We start from the raw sequence: 14,608 nt of genomic DNA, 5'->3' as shown, positions 1-14,608 counted from the left end.
AGCTTCTTTGCAGAGTGAACGTGAGAACCATTTGCTTCGCACAGCGCATGGCGGGGGGATGGAGGGTGATGCCAGACCAAACACCACCCTGGCTCAAGGCTGAGAGAGGACAGATGCTCAGCTCCTGGGCAGACGGGCCCCCCAATAAAGGGAAAAGGGAAGTGGATAAAATGAAAATAAAGGGAAGGTCAGTGGAGCAGAAGAAGGGGATCAAGAGGGAGGGAGGAGGGACAGGAAAGGAGAAAAATGTGGAATGAATTTGACAAAATTGTGCTGTGGGCACATATAAGTACACCACAGTGGATTCTACTTTTAAGTATATCTACCAAGCACCGATCCAAATAAATAAGTGAGTGAAAAGAAAATCAGTAAAGTAGAGAAAGAAGACTAGACAGAGGAAAGGGAGGGAAAGGAGGGCTATGGGGAACAGGGACTGAAATGGAGTCAATCAAATTCCACGCATGCATGACTTTGTCAGAATGAACCCAACTACTCTGTATAACTAGAATGCACAAATAAAAGAAAAAAACAAAAAAGATTCCTTCCTTTGGCCTCAAACAGCACACCCTCCCTTTCTGGCCATTCCCCTGTAGTCTCTTTGGCCAGTTTCCTTCTCTTTCCTGCCTTTTAACAGTTGGAGTCCTGAGACCCAGTTCTTCTGTTCTCACTTTATACTTTTCCCCTAAACCATCTCATCTTTACCCAACTGCTGCCTCCATCCAGATGCTCACAGATGTGCATCTCTAGCCCTGACCTCCAGCAAGGGCTGTGTTGGCAACGGCCCTCTCAACAACTGCACCCTGAGTCTTCCAGGGAGCTCCATCACATGGAAAGGTGCCACCATCATTTCTCCCATCCCCTGCCCAGAGCCACATCTTTAATCTACCGCCAGGTCTTCCCTCTTTCCTTCTCCCAGCTGAATCCACCCCCAGCTCCCCACGCCCTTTGCCCTGGCACCTGTCAGGCTCCATCCTCTCTCACCTGAGCAGCTTCTTGGCTTCCCCTGCCATGCCTCTCTGCTCTTCACCAACGCGCTGGTCTCTTTCATAAGCTACAGTATGAAGATATCAGGCCCCAGCCCAGAACTTGGTGACTTCCTGTTGCCCTCAAGGAAAATGTTCCCAGAGCTCTGCAGAACCCAGCCCTACCACTGTCTCCAGACTCAACGTAAACCTCCTCCTCATTCTCCATACTCCCTCCGCAAGGCCTTTCGCTTTATCAAATGTGCCGTGTTCCTTCCTGCTGCAGGTCTTTACCTAGGTTGGTCTCCTCCCTGGAACAATTTTCCTGCCCCTGGATCCTTCTACAGTAAGCATTCACTGCATCCTAGAGCTTACCATTCAGAACTCTCATCAGAATTGTCACGCATGGTTGCTTGTTAACGTCTGCTTCCCCGAGTGGACAACTGTCAGCCCTGAAAGGAACCATGGATGGCTGGTTCATCAGTATCACTGACCCAGTGGCCAGCACACAGTAACCTCCCTAAAGCAATGCCCTCACTAAGAGCTGGGTGCAAATCTAAGTGCTATGCATATATTAGGTCATTAAATCCTAGAAGAGCCACGTTACAGATTAAAAGAAATTGAGGCCAGAGAAATTAATTCATCCAACATCACAAAGAGAATAAGATCCACACACAACCTGGACCCAGGCCCCACCCCTTCTGCCTGACTCTGGAATCTGATTTTGGAATCTCCCTATGCTGCCTCTTCCTGGGTGGATGGATGAGAATTCCCACTTAACCAGGGAGCAGGCTACAGTTCCAGTGAGCTGGATTAGAAGCCAGGACTCCTGCCTCCCAGCCCTAACAAAGACCATAATCCAGTCACCCAGGCCCATACTTCCTGGTCGAGGCGCCTGCTGTACCTAGATGCTGAGCTCTCGAGGCAAGAACTGGTACATTCCCAGCACAGGGCCTGGGCCATTTCAGTGTGCAGTATGTTAGTGCTAAACACTTAAAGATCCTTATTTTGTTTTGTCATAGTTTTTATTGAAAGTTTTTTTATTCAGTCAAAACCTTGGCATATCTCTGCAAAAGAAATTCTCAAAAAAACACAATTTAAAAAAAAACAGAGAGGTGCATGACTTGTCTGAAATTGCTCAACACCATGGTCCTTAATATTTGGGGGAGGGCATCATGGACCTCTTAAGTGAACTGCTTAAACTCTAGAACATTCCCTATTATCTAGAACATGGTCTGAGATTCACAACAGGGAGCCCCTATGCTGACGGGAGGTGGGAAAAATAACATTACATTGAAAATCACCACTTTGGTCTAAGGAGGAAAAGTTTACATTGTGCAATAACTAAGTCTGGTAAAGAATGCTGGTAATAGATTTCCAACTTATAGCTGAGCATATGCCCCCCCCACTATATTTCCCAGCCTCCTTTGCAGCTAAGTGAAGTTAAGTGTCAGCTATGGGAAACTGAGCAGAAGTGAGGTATACAGCTTCCAGGTTGTGTCCTCAAAGAAGGATGCTCCTCCCCTCCTCTTCTGTCATTACTCTACCTGGAATGTGGACACGGTGGTGGCCATCTTGATTCATGAGAATTAGGCAAACACACTAATATCAGAGCAAGAAGAGAAATGTTGCTCAATAAAAGTGGGATGGTTTGAGGCAACCCTTGCTTTTCTGTTCTCTTTATTACATATGTGAAGAAGTCAGAGGATGACTCCCTGGCAGAAGACACCAATTTATTTCATCATCCTCAACATCCCACAGATCTGCAGAGGCTGATCATCTAATTGGTAAATGTGATAGTCACTGAGATGTTCACAAGGATTGATTTTCTTCCTTGCTTTGATTTGGGTAACTCCAGAGGCAAATCCTGAGGCCAGGACTCAGATGCAGGGAGTTTCCTTGGGAGGGAATCTCAGGAGACAGAAGAGAGACTAGGAAAGGGAGGTCACCAAAGGATGCATTATCAAACCAGTTTCCACTATAGGCACCTGGAGTTCACTCCCACTGGAACTCTGGGACAGAGCGGATAGTATGCCTCAGAATTATCCCAACTAAGAAGAGCATTGGGATATCATGCACCAAACCCTTCTCTCATTGGCTGGAGGATGCTTCTAAGAATGTTGACCTCTGTACTTCCAATCTGTCCAACATGAAGCCATGAAAGCCCTAGGCAGAGAACTGCAGATGATCATAAATAGCAGCCTTTGGTATATATATAAGGAAATATTGTTGGGAATATGGACAGGTCATAATGTCAATGCAGCACTTTTCTTCTGGACACATAACAGAATAGCACTTCCCTAACCTTTTTAAAATTAGGCACGGTCATGTGACTGGCTTTAGTCAATGAAATGTGAATGAGAGCTACACCTATCACATTTGCACCAAAGGTTTAAGGATCTGTGCACAGTTTACCACAATCCTTTTTCCCTGCTGTAATGATTGCAGAAACACATGCAAAAAATCTAGGTCCATCACTCTAAGTCCTTGAATTACTATAAAAATCAGAGCTCCCTCTGACTCAGGGTAGAAATACAGTAAGAACAGGGAATCAATTTGATTTGCTAAAGCCACTGATTTCTGGGGTTGTTTGTTACTACAGTGTACCACAGCCTGACCTGACTGATACAATAAATTTAATCCACAGTGGTAGAATTCATAAGCTGGATTCAGCCCACAAGTGGGTTTGTGTGTGTGTGTGTGTGTGTGTGTGTGTGTGTGTGTGTGTGTAGGGGGAGGGGGTTTGTTGTTGTTTGTTTTTAAGATGTTGGGGCAGAACCTTGTGCAAGCTAGGCAAGTGCTCCACCACAGTTATACCCCCACCTCCACCCATGGGTTTTGTTTGATCCATTAAATGTTGTGTTACAAAATTGAATCCAGATGCCTGGCTTCCATTTAAAAAAAAAAAAAAAAAAAAAGCCCTAAGATCTGGTAAACGTTGGCCACATTCTCTCATGGCAGCCATCAGCTCTATCCACTTACACGTGACATAAGTTCCCCATGGTGTATTGTTCACTTGCCTCTTTTGCTTTACCTGACCCTTTAGGCATTTAGGACCAGTTCTTGGTGCTCTGTTCAAGACTCTAAAGGAGAGGTTGTGAGGGGAATGGGAAAATAAACAAGGAGAGAAATGAATTACAGTAGATGGGGTAGAGAGAGAAGAAGGGAGGGGAGGGGAGGGGGGATAGTAGGGGATAGGAAAGGTAGCAGAATACAACAATTAGTAATAGGGCATTATGTAAAATTGTGGATGTGTAACCGACGTGATTCTGCAATCTGCATTTGGGGTAAAATTGGGGGTTCATAACCCACTTCAATCTAATGTATGAAGTATGATATGTCAAGAGCTTTGTAATGTTGTGAACAACCAATAAAAAAAAAAGACTCTAAAGGGTTCACTGATGTTCAGGAGCCCCACAGCCTTGGCTCTGCCACCTGCATCAGTTTCCAAAAACCACACAGGTTTCACTCAGCCCCTTCCTCTCCCATCATGCCCTTCCAATCTCCCGCTGGCTGCCCGATGCCCAGTCTCCCATGACCTGCACAGGCCTGGCCCCTCCATCCCCTCTCTGTTGGAGACCTGTCGTTCACAATATTCCAACCTGACACAGCCCCTGATTTGAAAAGCTCATCTTGTAGAAGGAGACACTTCTACACTCAGGACCTACTCACAGGTCCCCTGTGCCAGGCTGAGTTTGAGGGCAACACAGAACACAGCCTCTGGGACTCCATTATTGAGCAGTAGAATGAGCTCTGGGTTCTGACCTGGCCTCTCTCACCGTGTCAACTTGGATAAGTCACACTTCCTCTCTGAGCCTCTAGTCTGAATCATTCGTCAGCTGAGGGCTTGGGACAACATGCTGGAGAAGATCTCAGCACTAATCCTCAGGCTCTTGATATTTCTTACAACACTTGGCACTTGGGGGTTTGTTGATTTCAATTCACCATATAAAGGACTGTAGGAATTAATTCCCATGTTCTTCAAGAGCTTTTATGGCAGGTGGATGAGAATCTCGCCTTCTGTGTGTTCATCTTATTTGCAGGATGACTTTCCAATGTATGTTCTGTACAACTAAATAGTCACCCCAACTATTCATGGTAATGAATTCATGGAGCAAGAGCAGATAGGACCTCCTGAGCTCATCCAGTCCATCCCACTGCCTCCAAGTAGGCTGCTGATCATTTCAAGACAGAGAATAGGTTTCTACAGACAGGATCCAACCTAATCTAAGAAGACACTACTCATGTATTCACTGGCAGTGATCTAGTCATAAATAGCCAAAATCCCTGATTTTCCAAATTAAGCCACTTCCCTTGGGTCTAATCTTTGAGACTGTGGGGAACAGCTGGCCACCACCTTCCTATAATGATCCTTCATAAACATTTATGGCACAAAGGTAAGATATACCCAACTGACCCAGGCCATCTTGATATGTGGGCAATGGCACTGACAGGACTTGATTTGTAGTTTCCTGTGCAGATAGAAGCTCTGCAAAAACACTCTTCCTTCTATACTTGCATCTGCAAAATATACCCCACCCAGCAAATGAGCTCATATGCTGGGAGCCTCTGAACCCACTGTGACTTCTGGTAGAAAAAAAATGAATGGGCCATATGTACACACCATCAGCCAGCTTCCTCAATTAGCCTGCACCTTGCCATAAATAAGCTCACAAGTGGGACCCACCATGTAACCCAGCACCAGGGTAGATGGGACATGGATTCCAGATCAGAAGACCAATTCTTATTTCCACCCCACTATACAAGTCAAGTGCCCCTGGGTAAGTCATACCACCTCTTGTAAGCCTCAGATTCTCTATCTGAAAAAAACAAGATGCTCATCTCTCACCAGGATGCCTTCCCAGTTAAATAAAAGAATATGCTGGCCAAATGTAAACCTGGATCCTTTCTCTGGATGACACTGTTACAGTATTTGCAGAGTCCTAAATGGGTTGCAGAAAGAGTACAAGAAGAACCACCTGTTAGGACTACCAGATACACTCACCTTCACTTTCTGCTGCAAATATTTTGGATGGTATGGTTACAACGTACATATCATGTTTATTCATAAGTGTCTGAGCAATTACTACTTGCTGTTGCTGACGACAGGAATCCTAATCACCTAAGCTCTGTGAGGTAGGTACTCTATTATCACCCCCTTTGAGAGGTGAGAAAACAAAGCTGTCTTCAGAGAGACTGAGCCAATAGGCCAAGGTTACACAGCTAATAGGTGGAAAAGTCCAAATTGGCTGCCTGGCTCAAAATCCTCTTTTCCATGCCTTTATGTTGCCAGGTATAAACATATCCCTATGATTTACAAACAAGCCATACTTTTCATCTGGTTTATACACTACAGGATACATTAGGAATCATGAAGAACTAACACATTTTGAAGGGTGTACACAAAATGGTTTTCAGATAGGGCTCCATCATCCAAAATAGGGAGCATGGACTTTTAAAGTCTAAAAAATGAGAAATATGAGGTTTATTTCCCCCAGCAGTGCTAGGACTTACCAGGCAGATGCCACACAGAGCATGAGATTTTAAAAAGCTCTCACTCTCAAAGTCCCACAAACTTGGACCCTCCTGGGGGGTGGGCAGGGGGTACTGACAAGTAGAAAAGAGAAGTTCAAGTGTACCCCAAAGGAAGGGGAAGTTATTTATTGCTCCAAAATACTTATTCCCCTAAAGCCCCAACTGAGATTTTCCCACCTCCAAAGGTCTCCAAAGGGTGACTGCGTGGAAATCCTGGGGTGGGCAATGGGTTAGGGCCAGGAGAGTGACAGAATGAAGATTCCCTGTCAGGTAGATGGAGTGGACACAGGGAAGCTGAGTTCTAGTTTTATCTCCAGGCCATGACTTTGAGCCTTAGACGGGTCATTTGTTAAATGGGAATTTTTAAAAATTCCTTTTCTGGTTCTCCCTCACAGGTTATACGAGTGTGTTAGAAGATGATCCACCTCCTTTACATTTTCATATAAATATCAGTGTCACTAATTACTGTGTAGAAAACTATTTTATTGCTTTTCCACTGAGCTAGTTTGGAATTAATTCTTGGACCATCCTTCCTGCCTTCCCAGCCTGATACCTGGAGGGAGGGACCCACAGGAGAGATGTGAATAGATTCCTGCTCAACTTAACTCCAAACTATTTTTTATTTTATTTATTTATTTTTATTTTATTTTATTTTGTGTGTGTGTGTGTGTGTGTGTGTGGTGCTGGGGATCAAACCCAGGGCCTGGTGCATGCAAGGCAAGCACTCTACCAACTGAGCTATATCTCCAGCCCCTTCACCTCCAAACTCATAGCAATCCTGACACACTCTGCTACCTAAACATATTCCCCAACCGGGCGAGTTGTAAGAAGGAGTCAAGGTTGGAGAACTGAGGAGCAGCCAGGCAGAGAATTCATCTGTCACCACAAGCCTGACTTCTAAAGAGCCATTCCCAAAGGACAATGTCTCCTTCCTTGGGCCAATGGACTTTAGAATGTAGAGAATACATTCAGGAAAATAAACACACACACACACACACACACACACACACACAATAAATAAAGACAATTTGTTTAAGGCCCAGGAAGACTGCCCCTCACTTTAGAAATGAGAACTGATCCAAGCTCACAGACAGTGGACAGCATAGTTCTCCAGAAACAGGCAGGCCCAGAGAGAGGAAGGGACTCAAGAGCCACACAGAGCCACATTCCCAGCTCCACCACAACCCTGGAAGACAGGAAGCTCTGAAAAGCTGATGACAGCAGGCTTGCCTGACCTGTCACTGAGCCCAAGAGTTGCATTTGCCCCAAGCCCTGAAAGGTGGAGAGCACAGGGAATGGTTTCTAAATGGTTCCAGGGCCAAACCTACCTTTCCCCACTACCATCACTGCCCTGGCACTTCCACTGCTGAGAAAAGATTCACTATCCAGAAACTCCGATGAGGGGGCGGGGACTGTTGCAGGAGGAGGAGGGTTTCCTTCACTCACAGTGGAAGACCCAAAATTCCAAGACTTGGAATTTTGCAAACCTAAAAAGAAAATTACATTACCCCCCCCCCCCCACACACACACACACACACACGCACACACAGCTTTCTCCTTGACTAGATGGGAAAATGAGGCGTACAGAGGTGAAACTATTTCTGCTTGCTCACAATGGCACAGGTATAAGTGTCGGAGCCAGCCTCCTGTCTAGGCCAACACACACACCACACTCTTCCCACCATATTTTGACACTACAGCGAGCTCCAAAGTTTAAACACAACCGACTAGGGAGACTAGCGGGCAGAAGTGTGCGAAATGATTTCCCAGGGTACAGGACCGCCCCTACAGCTCCTGGTTGCACGCTAATTTTGGCAATCCCCGGAGGACCAAAAGGTCCTCTCCAGAGTTCAGAAGCCCAGAAGTCAAGCGAGGACAGGAGGTCAGGCAATGTCCAGCGGGCACCTCCGGACCCCGTGGCCCTCTCAGCTCTTCCCAGGAGCCTCCTTCCCCTCAGTCTTGGGTGCACTGCCAAGCGCTCTCTTAGCTGCGGGCGCAGCGTGCCACCGCCCCAGAGATCAAGCACCAAGTTCGAGGCTTCTGGAGGTGGCCTCCCTCCGCTCCGGCTTCCGTTGTTTATTTCTTTCTGGGGAGGGAAAATCACACAGGCTGTTTATTTCCCCAGCCTGGACCAGGCGCGAAGCGGGACATATGGGCTTCTTGCGCTCCGCATCTGTGCCATCAGTTGCGTTTTCTGTGGACGCTTGCGGGGGGGTGTGTGTGTGTGTGTGTGTGTGTGCGCGCGCGCGCGCGCACGCGCGTGCTTGAGGCCAGGGCTGGGAACAAATGTGCATCTGTTAAAATTGACAATAAAGTCCCACAGCAAAGCTGCCAAGATTGGGGCGGCGGGTGGGAGCGGAAGACAGAGGGGGTGGGGGAGATCTAGAGTCTCAAAAGGAGAGGCCAAAGCTTCTGGCCCAGGTATTATGTCGCGAGAAGGTGAGGAGAGCAGCTGCTCCTTCTCGCGGGTGTCTATGGGAGCGAGGATGCATGTGTCCTTGTGAAGAGCACACACCGATCTGCTCAACATATGTCGCCACAAATCACAGTATCTCTCGCTCTTCCCACCCCCCCCACTCCCCGCGCAGCTCCTGACTCAGCTCAGAGCAGAGAGAGGCGCTGAGAAGAGGGGCCGTTTCAACAGGTGTCTTCGTGCGTAATGCACCTTTTCACGCATTCACGTCTCCGCCGCCGGCAGCAATAATGTGAACACTTTGTCTCCAGGCGCTGCGCGCGAGCTGCGGACGCCCTTGGGAGGCGGTCTTAGGCAGGGAGGGGGATCTGGAAATAAAGACCTCGGGCGCTCCTGAGTGTCCGGACCCTCTCCACCCTTTGTTCTCAGACTCCCTGGGCCAGAGCTCCCTCGTGCGCCCTGGGGGGTAGCATATGGCGCCCTCTCACCTACCCAAGAAAAAGAACCAGCCACCCATTCAAGAGCGCATGAGGTCCCTGAGCCTGGGGAGGGGGAATCACCGAGGGAATGGCTTCTCTCCTAAAACCGGTGAAGACCCCGCCTTATCGCTCCCCACCCAACCTCCGTGGTCCCCTCAGCTGGCACAGCAGCCGTTGAATGGGGAGCAGCGCGCTGGGCAGCACCAGCCTGCGGAAGCGCCCCAGATCCTGGCAGATGAAATATGGGGCTAGTGAGCCCCTGGAGACCATATGTTTTCAATAAAAGAAGACAAATAGGACCGAGATAGGCCTTGCAGCCAACCTGTTATAAATGAGTGGCAATTGGGCCAATGTACACGGGGGCAGGGCCCCCGGGGGGGAGGCCAGCTTGGTGCCAAATCCATGTGTCAGCTTCTGGGACAGGTGTGCCCAGGGGCCAGGTCTCCCCTCTCCGGGTTTATCACTGCAAAGGTAATATTGTGCTAACTATGGGTAAACAGTCATTGTGAAAACCAGGGAGAGTTTATCAGAGGCGAACTAGTTGGGGGGTGGCTTAACAATAAAGTTGTCCGCCTTGGGAGCAGGTGACGGCTGGCTGCGCCGACTCCCGCGGTAGATGTTTTCCAAAGCACTCCACTTTACAATCTCTTGTAATTATTTATTAAACGAAATCTATTTATTATTATTTTAGCAAACACTGGAGACAGGTGGGGCTTTCTTTTCGTCCTCTCCTTTTGTTTGAAGGGCTGTTTGAAGTGGCCAGTCTCGGCCCGGGCAGCTCGCTCGCCAGATTTTTGTCTTCCCCTCTTTCAGTGCCGAAGCGAAGGCGAGAGAAAGAAGGCCCCCTCCTCTGGCAAGCCATTAGCTATTCAGCTTCTCGTGGCCCCTACTCCTCACCCCATTCTCAAAGAGCCCCCAGGCAATGCTAAAATCCCCCCCCCCTGCCGACAGGAAGGCGGCAGGGCCAGCCGCTGCCTTCCTTCTTTTCCAATCTGCCCTTGGTCTCCAGGCGCCTGGCTGTCCCTCTCTCCTAGACCCCCTCAATCTCCAGGCAAGCCTAGGTCTCAGAAGATCGAGGGGTACGGGGGTCCTGAAGGCCTTAGAGGCAGTGGATTACTGGGGGTTGTGGGAACAGATTCTGTTCTCAATGGGAAGAGCGATTTTACCAACCCAACTAGCGCGCATCGGCGTAGTTACCGCCTGCGCCTCAGCACTCTGCGGTGCAGGGATTAACTTTGGAGAGGGGTCTGTGAGTCCCCTGCAGCTGAGAGAAAGGGTATGGACCCTTAACCTCGAACCCCCCCGAGACTTGTGGACATCCAGCTCGGCTTCCTGGCCAGAGAAAGAGCTGGTAGGGTGTCCTTTGGTCCCTCAAGCACCGCTGCTGGAGCAGCTGCGCTCCTGGCCCTGACTGCTTTTTACGCAAAGCAAGAGTCGTGGCAGCCTGAAAGCCCTGGAGAGCCCTGAGCCAAAGGGGTGTTGAGGAGTCTGGATAAGAATTTCCAAACAGGTCCCAGAATTCTCTACCGATCGACATCTTGGCTAGAATCCTCAGAACTTTGCCTGGCTCATGAATCTTGCTCTAGGCTCTGATCAGTATCCTGTCTTTCAAGGCAGGCACCAGTCAGATTCCATCCCTATCTGAGATCCACTTCTAGATGAGGGTCACTGTGGGTTGCTCTTCAGACCCCTGCTGGTAACCACCAGGGCACTTGGATCCCTCCTGGCTAGGGCTCCCTCAACAGAGCCTGACAGGGTCCCAGGACCCCTATAGAAGTATGCTTTGAGAATCCTTCCCCAGTTCCTTATTTGAAGATGTCTAAATCAAGCAAGGCTAGGATATGGGACAGAAAAGTGGAAAGCTGGAGCATAAGTGGAGCTGGCTCTCCTTGACTGGGAGGGACACTGGACCATTATTCCTTTTCTTATCTAATCCTGTCATTCCTGCCAGACTCAGGACATCCTCTATTTTCTGCATTTCAGTGTCTCTTATTTCCCTCCAAATCAAGGACATGGAAAAAAGTGCAGGGGGAAAATCTAGGTCTAGGAGTCTTAGGATCTGAATTCCATGTGGTTTAACAGAATTACATTGTGTGACCTTGAGCAAGTCACTTTCCCTCTCTGGGCCTTGACTTTTCCATCTGTAAAGCAGGTCTCCAGTTGGTTCTTAAGACTAGAAGACAAGTTTGTAGCTAGTCCCAGCCTAAGGAAGGAGCTGCAACAGAATGTGAAGCCCGAATCCTATGCACAGGAAAGTCTTTGTTGGTCCTGACCTTGACCCCAGACTTCATTTTCCCGGAAACAGGAAGGAACCCCCGCTGCTCACGGCTGAGATAGGAAGGACCTCGACCCCACCCCCACCCAATCCTAGAGCTCCCTCTAGCTGGCTCCTATGCATATCATCCTATGCCTAGGAGAAAATTTTGTCCCCAAGCAGCCTGGGCAGTGAGAGGCCATCACTAGGGCAGACCTACCTCGTTCCCTCGCCCCATTGCCTTAGTCTCCCATCCCGGGGGTCTGGCCCCTCCTGCAGTTTCCGGGAGGCTCTGAGTGTCTGGAACTACTAGAAAGCGAAGACTTTGCTGCTACAAAGCCAAGACTTCGCTGCAACCGAGATTTAATCCCGACCTCGGCTTCCTTCCCAAAGCACATCCCGGACAAGAGAGAGGAGCGGAAGCCGCAACCCCTCACCCTGAGTGACCGGAAGCAGAAGACCACGGGGTGCCCGACGCGGGGACAAGAGGGAGGGGCAGCAGAAAAAGGACAGAGGCTACCTTCAGACTCACTTTGGAAACGTTTCCAGGCAGCGCTAAGACGAGCAAACCTGGGACCTCGGAGAGCCCTTGCCCTGTGCTGGCTGCCCGATTCCTAAGTGATGCCGAGCAGAGGGCAGGACCAGGTGAAGCTGGCAGCCCATTTCCCGCTTGTGATTGGACAAGAAGACTAAGGGGGAAAGAGTAGATTCACTTGCCTCTCACAGAACCAGCGCACCCTGGGGGTTCAAAAGACAAAACGCTGGCTATGAACTCCAGGCCCCCTCCTGACCTTTTCAAACCTCCCCACCTATGCCCCGGCCTTAGTGCTTGCCAGGATACTAACCATGAGTGGTAGTGCTGGAATGCCCCCTCTGGAACCCCACCACAACCATCTTCTGGGATGGGATCTGGGATGGGGATAGGGTGGGATTCTAAGCCTCTGTCTGGACACTGATTGACATCTCCAGACAAGTTAACTGTGGAAGGGCTTGGACACCCCAAGGCGAAGGTCTCTGAATTAAAGGGACATAAGCAGGATTTCTCCCGTAGGTCACTCCTGTCCTTCCTCCCTGGATGGAGAGGGTCGGTGAAACACTGTCCCAAGAGTACTTCCTAACCAGACCCATAGCGCAGAAGAGCCGGGTGGTATTTAGAAATAGTGGGCGCTCCTCCGAGCTGCTAGTCAGGACACCACACCTGGCTCCTTATTCTACCTATGCAACTATCACGCCAGTTGAGAAGCAAGCTACCTTCTTCTCTGAGTCTAAATTTCCCGAGTGTAATACTCAGAGATTGGCCTTCCCTGCGGCCTCCCCAAAGTCCCTATAGGGAACCAAGACTGCGTTTGGACAGATGCCAGGGAAAGAAGGGAAGGGGCAAAGCGGTCTGAAGCCGCCAGACGGGAGCCAGACGAAGTTCTTCTCACTGGGCGAGGCTCTTTGAGGAACCGAGAGTTGCTGGGACCGAGCCCGCGGGAGAGAGCAAACAGAGCGGCGCTCCCCTCCCCCGACCCCGGCCCTTTGTCCGGAATCCAGCTGTGCCCCGCGGGGGAGGAGCGGGCTCGCGTGGCGCGGCCTCGGGACCCCAGCGCTGATTGGCCGGTGGCGCGGGCAGCAGCCCGGCAGGCACGCTCCAGGCCCGGGCCTAGCAGATAAAGCGTGCCAAGGGGCACACGACTTGTGGTTCAGGGAATCCCTGCCGTCTCTGCGCCGTGAGGAGAGAAACTACCGAGGTCCAGGACCCCCTTGGAGCTTTTCTTCTCTTGAGGCAACTCCCAGACAGTGGCGCCAGCAGCTCAGCAAAACTTGGGAGCGAACGGGCCACCTCAGCTCCCCACTGCTCTCTGAGGTTCACTGCTGTCTAACCTTTTGCGCCCGGAAAACTAGGTAACGCTCGGAGACGGCCAAGGGGCCAGCAAGGGATAAGGGGCCCTTTGATCCTGCGGAGGGGGCGGTTCATCCTCGTTTACCCCCGCCCCACCTGACCTTAGAATAGGGAACTGCCCGGGCTATTGACCCAAGCTCACCCTTCTCTCTTACCCCGCCACAGGATGGCGCCTCATCCTTTGGGTGCACCCACTATCCAAGTGGCCCACGAGATCCAGCAGCCCTTCCCTGGAGTCTCCGATAACGTGGGGCCCTGCGCCGCGTCCGCCCCACCTAGCCCCACTCGCATGCCCCGAAATTGCTCCGAGGCAGAAGCGGGTGCCTGCCCAGGCGCAGCTAAGAAGCTCAGGGCACGGCGAGGAGGGCGCAGCCGGCCAAAGAGCGAGTTGGCGCTGAGCAAGCAGAGACGGAGTCGGCGCAAGAAGGCAAATGATCGGGAGCGCAATCGGATGCACAACCTCAACTCAGCGCTTGACGCCTTGCGCGGCGTCCTGCCCACCTTCCCGGACGATGCGAAGCTCACCAAGATCGAGACGCTGCGTTTCGCCCACAATTACATCTGGGCTCTGACTCAAACTCTGCGCATTGCGGACCACAGCTTCTACGGGCCAGACCCTCCCGCACCGCCCTGTGGGGAGCTGGGCAGCCCGGACAGCGGCTCCTCTGGGGACTGGGGCTCCCTCTACTCTCCAGTTTCCCAAGCTGGCAGCTTGAGCCCAGCCACTTCCCTGGAAGAGCGCCCCGGGCTGCGGGGGCCCACCTCCCCCGCTTGCCTGCGCCCGGGCACCCTGGCATTCTCAGACTTCCTGTGAAGGGTTCTGTGGGTCTCTGGGCCATAGTTTTCAAAGCGAGGGAGGGAGGGAGGCAGTCAGAGCCGCCGGGGGTGGGCGGTGACCTTCAAGAGCTTACTCCTCCTGTCTCTCACTGGCTAACCCCTGGGCCTCTGGTCCGCAGACTGGGTTCAATCAAGCTGGCTGCAGCTCACGCAAACCTTGGGGATGCGGGCGCGAAGCGGGCATTGCAAGCTGCGCTTATTTTAGGCCTCTTGTCAACGGTCACCCCAAAACTCATTCAAAGA

The 14,608-nt window shown here is 50.7% G+C and overlaps 2 protein-coding genes across 2 annotated transcripts in view; one reads left to right on the top strand and one right to left on the bottom strand.

Annotated features, from left to right (window-relative positions):
• HK1 (hexokinase 1) overlaps positions 1 to 14,608 on the bottom strand; it is a 282,452-nt gene that overhangs the window by 67,576 nt on the left and 200,268 nt on the right. The window lies entirely within an intron of this gene.
• Positions 13,695 to 14,342, top strand: NEUROG3 (neurogenin 3; the record flags this gene model as incomplete). Its single annotated transcript, XM_081268790.1, has 1 exon — positions 13,695 to 14,342. The coding sequence occupies one exon, from the start codon at positions 13,695 to 13,697 to the stop codon at positions 14,340 to 14,342; it is 648 nt and encodes a 215-aa protein (XP_081124916.1).

The sequence above is a fragment of the Spermophilus citellus genome, assembly GCF_964194105.1.
Source record: "Spermophilus citellus genome assembly, chromosome: 15".
Classification (NCBI taxonomy): Eukaryota; Metazoa; Chordata; class Mammalia; order Rodentia; family Sciuridae; genus Spermophilus; species Spermophilus citellus.
Note: the sequence above shows the minus strand (reverse complement) of the source record. Positions and strands in the feature narration are given on the sequence as shown.